General features: G+C 49.9%; 1 protein-coding gene across 2 annotated transcripts; it reads left to right on the top strand.

The window, feature by feature from the left end:
* The first annotated feature begins 3,965 nt into the window (after window positions 1-3,965).
* Window positions 3,966-11,356, top strand: TBC1D24 (TBC1 domain family member 24). Of its 2 annotated transcripts, XM_081298400.1 has the most exons (9): window positions 3,966-4,102; window positions 5,281-6,361; window positions 6,994-7,011; window positions 7,473-7,631; window positions 8,440-8,503; window positions 8,868-8,963; window positions 9,746-9,947; window positions 10,297-10,467; window positions 11,216-11,356. In XM_081298400.1, the coding sequence occupies exons 2-8, from the start codon at window positions 5,397-5,399 to the stop codon at window positions 10,449-10,451; spliced, it is 1,659 nt and encodes a 552-aa protein (XP_081154526.1). In that variant the 5' UTR covers window positions 3,966-4,102; window positions 5,281-5,396; the 3' UTR covers window positions 10,452-10,467; window positions 11,216-11,356. The 2 variants fall into 2 exon arrangements, with proteins under 2 accessions (XP_081154526.1, XP_081154527.1); XM_081298401.1 differs by lacking the exon at window positions 6,994-7,011.
* Window positions 11,357-12,066: the final 710 nt, after the last annotated feature.

The raw sequence follows: 12,066 nt of genomic DNA, 5'->3' as shown, positions 1-12,066 counted from the left end.
CTGCCAGTGAGGCCCAAAGCTAAGGACAAAAGACAGTGCTTCTACCATTCCAAGCTCAGGAAGCTGCAGACAGCTGGGGCTGGCCGGAGCTGCTACCTGGAGACTCAGCCCTGGGAGACCCCTGCTGTGAACTTGAGGAGGGGTGTTTCAGGTGAGAAACTACTCTCTGCCCTATGGTGGCCAAGAAAATCATATAATAGCCAGTGGTGCCTATGCAGAGCCCTGCACTACTGTGTGTCCAACAGCCTGGCTGTCTATCCTGGGCTGCCCAAGCATGGGGGCATAGGAGGATGCATTGTTTTTGCTGTGTCACTCCAATATCACCTGTACCTTAGTGAGCCCAGAGACAAAAGTCAACCCACAGGTTTTGCCTAGAAACAAAAACTTTTGTGGGGTCAATGTTATTTATTAGCTCTATTTTACAGATTAGGCCACTGCAATATAAGGAAGATGCAGGGCTTAAGCAAATAAATGTCAGAGGTGAACTTTGCAACCAGACCTGTTTACCTGCACAGATGGCCCATTCTTTAGCTTCTGCTTCCCTTCTCTCTCCCTGGCCACCAGGGTGAATGCTGGGTATGGCACCTTTGTCAGGAGCTAGGGAAATAAGCATGTAATGTTGTGTAACAGCAGCAGTCCAGCTGGTGGACCAACAGGGAAAGAGTCACTGTAGCTATAAAGATTCACCTTGTTGGGCTGGGGGGTGTAGTTCAGTGGTAGAGCATATGATTAGCATGTGTAAGTCCCTGAGTTCAATTCCAGCACCACTAAACAAACAAGCAAACAAAAAAGCTCCACAAAGTGTGGGTGTGCAAGCCAGGCTCATTTTATGTTGTTGATGAGTTTCCTACCTCCCCTTATTTCCCTGTCCCAGTGACCAGTTTAAGAAAACCAGGCAAGATGGCACACACCTGTAATCCTTGCTACTCAGGAGGCTGAGGGGAGAAAAAGTTCCTGGGTTCAATCCTCAGTACTGGGGGGAGGGGGGCAGCGGGAATTTTTACTCTGGTTTTTGTGTGTGTATGTTTTTGTTTTTGTGATGCTGGTGATTGAATCCAGGGGCACTTGACCACTGAACTCCATCTCCAGCCATTTTTATTTTTTTATTTTGAGACAGTGTCTTGCTAAGTTGTTGAAGCTGACCTGGAACCTGTGATCCTCCTGCCTCAGCCTTGTGAGTTGCTGGGATTACAGCCTTGTGCCGCTGTACCTGGCTAACCCAGTTTTAATTGTATGCATGTGAATGTAAGAAAAAGGTTTTGCCAAGGTGGATATGGTGGCTTATACCTGTAATCCTAGCTACTTGGAAGGCTGAGGTGAGAGAATCACAAGTTTGTTCCTTTTCTTTTTTTTTTTTTTTTGGTGCGTGTGTGTGTGTGTGTGTGTGTGTGTATGTGTGTGTGTTGCTAGGGATTGAATCCAGAGCCTTGTGCATGTGAGGCAAGCACTGTACCAACTGAGCTATGTCCCCAGCCCCAAGGATCAATGCCAGCCTGGGCAACTTAGCAAAAGCCTGTCTCAAAAAAAAATTTTTTTTAAATATTTTTAGTTGTAGGTGAACACAATAACTTTATTTTTTTTTAAATTTTTTAATGTGGTGCTGAGAATTGAGCCCAGTGCCTCACATGTGTGAGGAAAATACTCTGCCACTGAGCTACAACCCCAGCCCCCTGTCTTTTTTAAAAAAGGCTGAAGATGTAGCTCAGTGGTGAAATACTCCTGCGTTTAATCCCCAGTACAAAAAAGAAAGGAAGGAAGGAAGTTGGTTTTGAAAGCTGTATACCGAAGTGTTGGTTGTTCTCTTTCCATAGAAGGAGGATAGAACTAGAGAGGTAATTTAAACAGAACTCTATAATCTGGTCTTTCATAACTTTTGTGATTGTGATTCTGCTTTCATATATCACTTACCTAATAAAATGTTTCATTTTGTTTGAAACCAAAGGAAAATACTTGTCTTTATTTTTTTTTATTTTTTTTTTAAGAGAGAGTGAGAGAGGAGGGAGAGAGAGAGAGAGAGAGAGAGAGAGAATTTTTTTTTAATATTTATTTTTTAGTTCTCGGCGGACACAACATCTTTGTTGGTATGTGGTGCTGAGGATCGAACCCGGGCCGCACGCATGCCAGGCGAGCGCGCTACCGCTTGAGCCACATCCCCAGCCCAAAATACTTGTCTTTAATAGTTGCTTTGAGGGGGCTTGGGTTGTGGCTCAGCGGTAGCATACTTGCCTGGCATGTGTGAGGCACTGGGTTCGATTCTCAGCACCACATATAAATAAATAAAATAAAGGTCTATCAACAACTAAAAAAAAATAGCTGCCTTGAGGAGGTCATTGGGAACCTGGTTGCTGGGGCCTAGAAGAATCATGCTTTCCTTTTGAGATGTGGGAAGAAGGAAGGGACATGGAGTGGGGGCTCATTGCCTCTGTGTCCCTCTGATCCAGTGTGATCCTGGACTTCTTGTTGCAGCTCACCACTCTGCATCTGCAACTTGCTAAAAGAACTCTCTGCCAAGTATAGAGATCACTTCTGGAGTTTTCAGTTTAATATTCAACCTGGGTCTGGGGCCAGGCAATTGAAGGCGCTGTTCTGCTCCTCTCTTTATAAACATGTTTATTGCTGTCAGAAGGACCTGGTTCTTTTCACCCAGACAGGATAGGCCTGGGGTTATTCCAGTGTTTGTGAGCTTAGGCTCTAGAGTACACAGATAACTCAGACATGGGAGATTGTGGAGTGTGGCCTGACTGTGGCTGTGGGTGTGCAGGTGGCCTGGGGCATAGCCTTCTGAGCAGAGGAAGAAGGGACCCTTGCTGCTCCTACTCCCAAGACAGAGCGAACTCCACAACTACTTTTAAGGGGTGTCCTTATTAAGAAGAGGGTACAGGTTGTGACACAAGCCTAATCTTACTGTGAGCATGGTTTTCCAATGGGACATATTTAAAATCACTTTTATATTTTAGTGTTTTTGTCAGAAAAACTTGTTTTAATTAATTTTTTCTATGGGGAAGCCCCTCTAAAAACATATCAATGGGTATAGACCTTAAAGACTAAAAGCAGGACTCAGCAAATATTTGTACACCCAAGTCCATGGTAGTAGTATTCACAATAGCCAAAAGGTAAGTGTCTATCCACAGATGAATGAGTAAACAAAGTGGTCTGTCCATATGACAAAATATTATTGAGCCTTTATTCTGGTATGTACTAAAACAGATGAACCTTGAGGACATCTAGCTAAGTTAAACAAGCTAGTCGTAAAAGTATAAATATTGGATGATTCATTCCTGTGAGGCACCTAGAGCAACTGAATTCTTGGAGACAGAAAGTAGAATGGGGGATGTCAGGGCATGGGGGAGGGAGTCTGTGTTTAATCAGGGGAGTTTCTGGAGTTGAATGTGACACTGGTTGTGCAGCTGTGTGAAGGTAGTTAATACCACTGAACTGTACACTCATCAGTGGTTAAAATGGCATTTTTTTTGTGTGTTTACCACACACAAAAATGAAAGCCTCACCCAGGCACTTTCTCAAAACAGTATTGCCCATTTGGTTTTGCATTATAATTCTTAATTTTCATTCGGTGTTTTAATAAAATAGTATTTGCTTTTCCTGTTTTTAGATGAATCTTCTAGATGCAAGAGAACCTGGAGTGATGTAGTCATTTGCCAAATCTCACTGAAGCTTATCCCTTTGACATCTTCAGACACTTGTGCTGTCCCAGGCAGACAGGTTAGTCTGATTTTATGTAGGCAGATATTATGCTTTTGTGTCCAGGAGAGTAGCTTTGGCAGAGGTTTGGTGAGTGTGGGACCTGAAGCAGAAGACTAGCTGTTGTAGGTGGCTATTTAGAACCTCCTGTTGAGGCTCAGCTCCCCTGTTTCTTATGTGTGTATGAAGAACAGCAGCAGCATCATGGAGAGATGGCACTGAAGCTTCTGCGACTCCATCCTTTGTCCCCAGAAGTCTGATTTTGAAGCTGGGTCATCTTCCATTTATTACTCAGCACACCCCTCATCCCCAGTGATTCTGTCTGGAGTTGCCTGCAGAATGTACCTTCCAAGCTGACAATGTCAAAGTTAAGAGCTGGCTTCAGAATTCCATCCCAGGCCAGGTAAGGCGGAGCAGGCGCAGGTCCTCAGTGCACAGCCTTTGCCTCCAAGGGTTGAAAGAAGGAGTTGCTCACAGACTCCTCCTGGCCCTTGGCTCCTTTTTGGAAGATCCCAGGCCTCAGGACAGGGTGTTTGAGAGCCTGAATGGACCTCCTGAGGAGAGGTCCAACTGTTTTTAGCACAGTTGGTCTCTAAACCCCTTCGAGGGACCCTGTCCCTAGCTTCTCATTACTCCAAACCTGTGTAGCCCATTCCAGTAACACCTGAGCTCTGTGAAAATAAGATACATTCCAAAGTTCATAATGATTTCTCAGAAGAGTCCTTTATCTCTCTTTTTCTTTCTTTCTTTCTTTCTTTTTTTTTTTTTTTTGGGGGGGGGTACTAGGAATGAACCCAGGGGCACTTAACCACTGAGCCACATCCGAAGCCCTTTTTTTTTTTTTAGTTTGAGATAAGGTTTAACTAAGCCTCTTAGGGCCTTGCTAAGTTGCTGAGGCTGGTCTTGAACTTAGAATCCTCTTGCCTCAGCCTCCTGAGTTGCTGGGATTATAAGCATGTGCCACCACATCCAGAACAGCTATTTATCGTAAATGGAGGCCCTTCTAGTACTTTGTAGAAACATTAAAACAGAAAAACAATGTTTTTTTCAGTATTGGGGATTGAGCCCAGATCCTTGCACATGCTAGATAAGCATTCTGCCACTGAGCTACAAGCCCAGCCTATTGAGGTTTTTTTGTTTGTTTGTTTGTTTTGGTTTTTGTTTGTTTGTTTGTTTGTTTTGGTATGTTCTGGGGATAGAACCCAGGGCCTTGTACATGCAAGGCAAGCACTCTACCAACTGAGCTATATCCCACCCCCCTCCCAGCTTGTTTTGAGACAGGGTCTTATTAAGTTGCCCAGGCTTGCCTCAAATTTGCCATCCTCCTGCTTCAGCTTCCTGAGTAGCTAGGCAAAAAGTGTAGTGGACAAAAAAGTTATTTTAAAAATTTTTCAGGGGCTGGGGATGTGGCTCAAGCGGTAGTGCGCTCGCCTGGCATGCGTGCGGCCCGGGTACGATCCTCAGCACCACATACAAACAAAGATGTTGTGTCCGCCGATAACTAAAAAATAAAATATTAAAAAAAAATTTTTTTCAAAATTTTTTAAACACATGTACTAAAAATATTTTTTAATTCTACAGGGTGTGGGATGGCAGACAGGTTAGCAAGCAAACTCTGTAGAGGGGACTGGAGGATCTAGCTACTCTTTACGCCCATCCTGGCAGCCTGGGGCCCTTCTCCCTGGCATACCAACACCATGGATTCCCCAGGGTACAACTGCTTTGTGGACAGAGACAAAATGGATGCTGCAATCCAGGACCTGGGGCCAAAGGAACTAAGCTGCACTGAGCTGCAGGAGCTAAAGCAGCTGGCACGCCAGGGATACTGGGCTCAGAGCCACGCCCTGAGGGGAAAGGTGTACCAGCGTCTGATCCGGGATATCCCCTGTCGCACAGTCACACCTGACGCCAGTGTGTACAGTGACATTGTGGGCAAAATTGTGGGCAAGCACAGCAGCAGTAGTCTTCCCCTGCCAGAGTTTGTGGACAACACCCAGGTGCCCATCTATTGCCTGAATGCTCGGGGCGAGGGTGCCGTGCGCAAAATCCTCCTGTGCATTGCCAACCAGTTCCCTGACATCTCCTTCTGCCCTGCCCTGCCAGCCGTAGTGGCCCTGCTACTTCACTACAGCATTGATGAGGCTGAATGCTTCGAGAAAGCCTGCCGCATCCTGGCTTGCAATGACCCCAGCAAGAAGCTAATTGACCAGAGTTTCCTGGCCTTTGAGTCATCCTGTATGACATTTGGGGACCTGGTAAACAAGTACTGCCAGGCGGCCCACAAGCTGATGGTGGCTGTGTCAGAGGATGTCCTGCAGGTCTACTCTGACTGGCAGCGCTGGCTGTTTGGAGAGCTGCCCCTCAACTACTTTGCCCGTGTCTTTGATGTCTTCCTGGTGGAAGGCTACAAGGTGTTATACCGCGTCGCTCTGGCCATCCTCAAGTTCTTTCACAAGGTGAGAGCTGGTCAGCCTCTTGAGTCAGACAATGTAAAGCAGGACATCCGCATGTTTGTCAAGGATATTGCTAAGACGGTGTCCCCTGAGAAGCTGCTAGAGAAAGCATTTGCCATCCGTCTCTTCTCCCGCAAGGAGATCCAACTCCTGCAGATGGCCAATGAGAAAGCACTGAAGCAGAAAGGTATCACGGTCAAGCAGAAGAGGTAAGCAGCCCCAGGCTGTGTGTGTGTGTGTGTGTGTGTGTGTGCGCGCACGCGCGCCCTCTGGCAGGCTGCAAGGACCCAGGCAAGAGTGGGGGTTCTGGTGGATTACATCCTGGAAGTCTGAGCCTGAGCTTTTTCTATCAGTCTCGGTCTGTCCATGTGTATACATATGGGTAGAAAGACACTAAAAAGCAGGAAGAGCCTTCCTAGTTACTGTCACAGCAAGACATGCCAGGGCCTGTCCTCAGGGACTAAAGTCAATGGCTGAGATGGAAGCTAGACAGCAACAGAGGGTCACAAAGTCCACAGGGGCCAGGCTGGCCTCTCAGAGGTCATGTAAGAGCAGCTCCTGCTCTATCTCTCCAACTCTGGGCTTCATGGCTGGTTGTTCTCATGGCTGCTGATGTGGTCTCCCTGCCCTGAGCACAGCTCCTGGGGAGCAGGATTGGGAAGGGTCACGGTGTTCAGCAGCTGACACTGGGATTATGCCATGGGTGACTGTTGGCATGTAGTTCTCTTCTCCTGGGCCAGAGGAAGGCACACCCTGAGATTGGTATCTACCACTAACCTCTTCTTGTCTGTTTTATTTTCTTTTTTCTTCTCCATGTCCATTGCTTCCTCCTGTTTTTCAGTGTCTCACTTTCTAAAAGGTAGGTCTAAAAGCACACCTCAGTGCCTGACTTCTCCACCTTTTTGGCAGCCAGCTCTGAACCAACTCTTGCTATTTCCCAGGGCCTGGCTGGTTCTTATGAACCAGCTTCCACTTCCTCAGCCTGACACTCAGGCACAATCTGTCTGTCTGTCTTCCTCAGTTGTGCCATCTGCTGGTACTTGGGTGGCCCTGCAACTTTGTCCTTCTGTCCTGATTTCTTAGAGAAAAGGTGCTTTTGACACCCCCAGTCTGGGCACTCTGCCCTTTTAGAAGGTGGGAGGTGGGGCTTTGGGGAACAGCTGTGCCCCATTCTTTGTATCCAGGCCCTAGAATCAGGCAGTACACCTGGTTGAGTAGATGAGATGTCCCCTCTGGGCTTGGTTACAAAGAGTAGCTCTGAGACCTGGGTGGGAGTACAGTCAGGTCACTGCAGGCTCTGACATTTTCTGCTCTCCCCAGGCAGTTTGTGCACCTGGCCGTCCATGCAGAGAACTTCCGCTCTGAGATTGTCAGCGTGAAGGAGATGAGAGATATCTGGTCTTGGGTCCCTGAGCGGTTTGCCCTTTGCCAGCCCCTTCTACTTTTCTCCTCATTGCAGCATGGGTACAGTCTAAGCAGGTGAGGCCCACTTGGTGCCCCAGGTATGTCCTGCCATGACTTCCAGGAGTTCATAGGGGTGGTTGGAAAAGCCTTTGTACCTGGGCCCCTGGTGAGGCCCTACCTCTTCCTGTGGGCTCCAAGAATCAGAAGCCCCTTGTCTGAACTTTTGTCATTTCCAGGCTACCCACACTTTGGAGATCACTGCCTCCTAGGCCATAGCTTAGGGTCCTGTGCATTGCTCTGATAGGGGGTTTCCCCAGGCACACTGCCACCAAAAAAGCTCAGCCAGGTTTGGCTGGTATTCAGCACCTCAAGTCTCAGATGGCAGGTAGCCTCAGAAACTCTAGCTGGTGTCACAAGTGACCTGGCTGGGTGATTTGGGCAGAGCTGGCCTAGCTTTCACCCCAGGCCCTGTCTGCAGCCATATAAGCATTTTGGCATAGCTGGAGCTACTTTGCCCAACCCCCACAAAGCACACCAGCCAAGCACTGTGCACCACACTGGAAGCTGTGGGTCGCCCCACGTGCCCAGCCCCTGAGGATGTGCCCAGCTTTCTTACAGTAAGGACCTGTTCCTCTGGTTCTTGCTTCCCTGTAGCACCTGGCTCTGGGCTCTGCCCTCAGGGGGCCATCTGCTATGAGGCTTCTCTTCCATCCAACTGGAGTAGACAGCCCAGAATGTCCGAGAAAAGCCAGGTGAGAAGAGCACCTGATGAGGACATTGCCAGATCCTTAGCACCCCTGACAGCCTGGGCTAAGAGTCAGCAGAGGCTGGCAGGAGACAGTGGGGAGGGCAGCAGAGTAGCATCTGTGGTCTCTGCCCCCAGGTTCTATTTCCAGTGTGAGGGACACGAACCTACCCTCCTGCTCATCAAGACCACACAGAAGGAGGTGAGGAGGACCCAAGGGAGTCTGGGACCTGGACTCTGATGAACCTGGGAGAGGCTGCATCTCCCAGGGATGCCAAAATCCAAATGTGGATGTTTCCTATGCATGGAGCTCATCCTATGCTTGAGGACCGCTAAGGGAGATGGAAATGTCCCAGAGGCATCCACCCCATGGCCAGCTTCAACCTGTGGTGTGGAAGGGTGCACTTTTCAAAACTTAGCCCTCTCCACATCCCTTTTGCACTTGGTGTGTGTGGGTGGGTGGGGGGACTGTGACACACTGCATGCCCTGCTAGGGCCTGTGACTTGGTACCTCAGTAGGCCTGAACAAGGGAACCTTCCTGGGGTAGCCTGACCTTCTTCCTCAGGTGTGTGGAGCTTATCTATCAACAGACTGGAGTGAGAGAAACAAGTATGGAGGCAAACTGTCCTTCTTCGGAACTGGAGAGTGCTTTGTATTTAGGGTGAGTGGGGCTGAGCCCAGGGCCCCCTGTGTAGGCTGAGCAGTCACCCTGGGCCAGGGTTGTTCCCAGTCCCTGAATCTCACCAAAGCTCCCAGGGGGAGCTCAGGAGTTGGCAGGCCCTTGCCCTGGTACCCCAGCTCACATGATCATGTTTCATTTCACTACAGCAGTTACCCTACAGGATATTTTCCTTCTGTTTTTTTTTGGTACTGGGGATTGAACCCAAAGTGCTCTACCACTGAGCCAGATCCCTGCCCTTTCTATTTTATATTTTGAGACAGAATCTCACTAAGATGCAAATCCTTGCTTTGAACTTGCAACTCTCTTGCCTCAGCCTCCTGAGTCACTGAGATTATAAGCAAGTGCCACTGCACCTAGCTATAAATGATTTTTATTTTTTTCCCAGTACTGGGCATTGAGCCCAGAGTTACATTGAGCTACATCCCCAGCCCTTTTTTATTTTTTATTTTTAGACAGGATCTCAGTAAGTTAATTAGGGCCTCATTAAATTGCTGAGGCTGGCCTTAAACTTGTGATCTTCCTGTGAGCCTCATAGGTCACTGGGATTAGAGGTGTGTGCTACTGCCCAGCACAACTTCTGGGTTTTGATCACACTATCAAGTGCCTGTGAGCAAGTGGGACCTCATCTGCTTGTGTGTTGTCATTTCTTCAGCCCCTGGCTCACAGCCAATCTATGGAATGGAGATGGGCCTTGGTTTTGGAGGACAGAAGGGGCTCACTGGGGCACTGCGTGCCAGTAACTCATGCCCATTCACCCTCAGCTGCAGCCAGAGGTACAGCGTTACGAGTGGGTAGTCATCAAGCACCCAGAGCTTACCAAGCCCGTACCCTGCACATCCTCCCACTCCAGCTGTTCAGACCCAGCTGACCGACTCTCACCATTCCTGGCTGCTCGGCACTTCAACCTGCCCTCCAAGACTGAGTCCATGTTCATGGCTGGGGGCACTGACTGCCTCATCATCGGTAGGAACCCACTTCCTCCACCTACCCTGGGGGGAGGGCATGGAGGATTGTGAGTGAGGATTGGGATAAATAGACTAGGAAGCAGGGGTCTACCTGGACAGCCAGGCCCAGGGTACTGTGGAGGTTCAAAGGTCAGCCTGTGGTTTTATGTACCTATGCATTTATTTTTGTGATGCTGGGCCTTGCACATGCTAGGCAAGGCCTAAAGGGACCACTTGCCAGAGGCTTTAGAGAGGCCTCTGGCAAGGACTTCTGAGGTTGCCCAGTCTAGGCAGAGACACCTCAAGGGCAGTGCTGATGGGTTGTGGGTGGGGACAGAGAGGCTGCTACTGACATGAGCACCCTGTAGGGGGAGGGGGTGGCCAGGCGCTCTACATCGACGGGGACCTGAACCGGGGCCGCACGGGACACTGCGACACTTTCAACAACCAGCCCCTCTGCTCAGAGAACTTCCTCATCGCTGCTGTGGAGGCCTGGGGCTTCCAAGACCCTGATACCCAGTGATGGGCCTGCGCTGATGGTGACTGAGCTGCCTCTGTGGGGTGGTGGGGTAGAGGCTGGGTCAACTCTTCCAGGAGCAGGGAGTGAAACCCGCCCCTATGTGGTGAGCAGTGTTGGCCTGCAGCTGGATTACCATGGCCAAGCCTGGCCAAGCCTGCTTGGACTAGCTTCTCCTTCTACTTGGAAGAGGCCCCCTGATCCCACCTGCCTCTGGGTTAGAGCTCAGGGGGCTCAGGCCAGCACAGTGCCTGCATAGAAGGCACACTCCTTCCCAATTGAAGGCCATGGCTCTCTGTGGAGGAATCTTCCCAAGGCTATATAGGTTGGGGGTCTACATCTTGCTGCCACTAGGGCTTCAGGCCCTGATGAGGGGGATGGAAAGACAGAGGAACCTTCCACCAAGTGTGTGGCTGTGGTGCCCCCTACTGGTGCTGCAAGGTGTCACTCCCCTCTGGAGGGGACCTGATCTCTCCCAAAGATTGGTCCTGAGAACAGGTGCCCTTGGCACTGTTTGCCGGTAGGATCCCACTTCCCTCCCCAAGAGCATCTCCCCAGGCCTCTGGTCAAGTCCCTCCTTCCCTGGGGGTCTCCTCTCCAGCAGTAACTCCACTCTGAGACTTTGCTGGGCTGCATTTGCTACTGTAGAGTGGGAAAGTGGAGGGCAGGATTTGTGCTGAGACCCATTGCTCCCCTATTCCCCTAGAGAGGGTCAAAGGCCGGTGGGGTGGGGGCTGGAGGGAACGTGACATGTCCTTGTGTTTCTGCAGAGCCTGAAGCTCTTGGTGGGCCTTTCCTTGCTGCAAGTCCACCTGAAGAGGTGGCCCCAGGAGGGACTTTCTTTGATCAACCTCCCAAACAGCCAGTGCCATTCCCAGAGGCCTGCCCAGAGATGCCTGGACTCGCTGTGGCTTTTCAGCCCTCCTCTTTCCATCTCTGTGGCCTCCTTGAGCCTCCCACAGTCTCTACAGTCATCCTGTTTTCCCCTCTTGACACAATGGCCACCAGGCCAGGGTCAAACTCGGACCCCTCAGCATGGATGCTTGCCTCAGTCCTGCCCTTCCTACTTCTCTTCATTGCGTCCTGCACTTCCCTAGGTCCTGCCCACATAACACCTCCTGGTCTTCTCTGCCTACTACATCCGTTCTCTATATGCCTCTCCTGGCACTGTGGCTGGCCACATGTCATGGTTTTCTGTGTGCTGCCCCCTCCCCTTAGATCCTTCAGGCCCCTGGGCATCTGTACTACCTGAGCCCTGTGCTGGCCTTGTGCATGGCAGGTGCCAAGGGAATACTTCTCTCTGAGCACTGCAGGGAGTATACCTCCCTGTACCCTCCCGTTCTGCCCTGTGAACTCCCTCAGCCAGTCCTGAGGGTCTGGACACCAGAGAGAAGAGGGGAGAAGCAGTGACTCAAGTGGATGTTGGGCCATTGAGACCTGGGAAATAGGACAGATGCCTAGTCCCACCTGGCTGCAGCCAGCACCTCTCATTGTCACTGTGCACTGCACTAATGCCTCTTCCAACACCATGCTTGCCCTTCCTGTGAGGGGTTCATCCCCTTTTGCCTATCTAGTCATGTCGCCTCTGAGCTGGGTCATGGTGTACAGGAGCAGTACAGGA

The sequence above is a fragment of the Spermophilus citellus genome, assembly GCF_964194105.1.
Source record: "Spermophilus citellus genome assembly, chromosome: 6".
NCBI lineage: Eukaryota > Metazoa > Chordata > Mammalia > Rodentia > Sciuridae > Spermophilus > Spermophilus citellus.
This window is presented reverse-complemented; position numbering and strand designations above follow the sequence as displayed.

Bases quoted from the DNA above. Each gene is read 5' to 3' on its own strand.
- TBC1D24 (XM_081298400.1), top strand. From the start codon at position 5,397: ATGGATTCCCCAGGGTACAACTGCTTTGTGGACAGAGACAAAATGGAT. The intron at 8,964-9,745 runs GTGAGTGGGGCT...ATTCACCCTCAG, and splicing joins GAGAGTGCTTTGTATTTAGG to CTGCAGCCAGAGGTACAGCG. The intron at 9,948-10,296 runs GTAGGAACCCAC...AGCACCCTGTAG, and splicing joins CACTGACTGCCTCATCATCG to GGGGAGGGGGTGGCCAGGCG.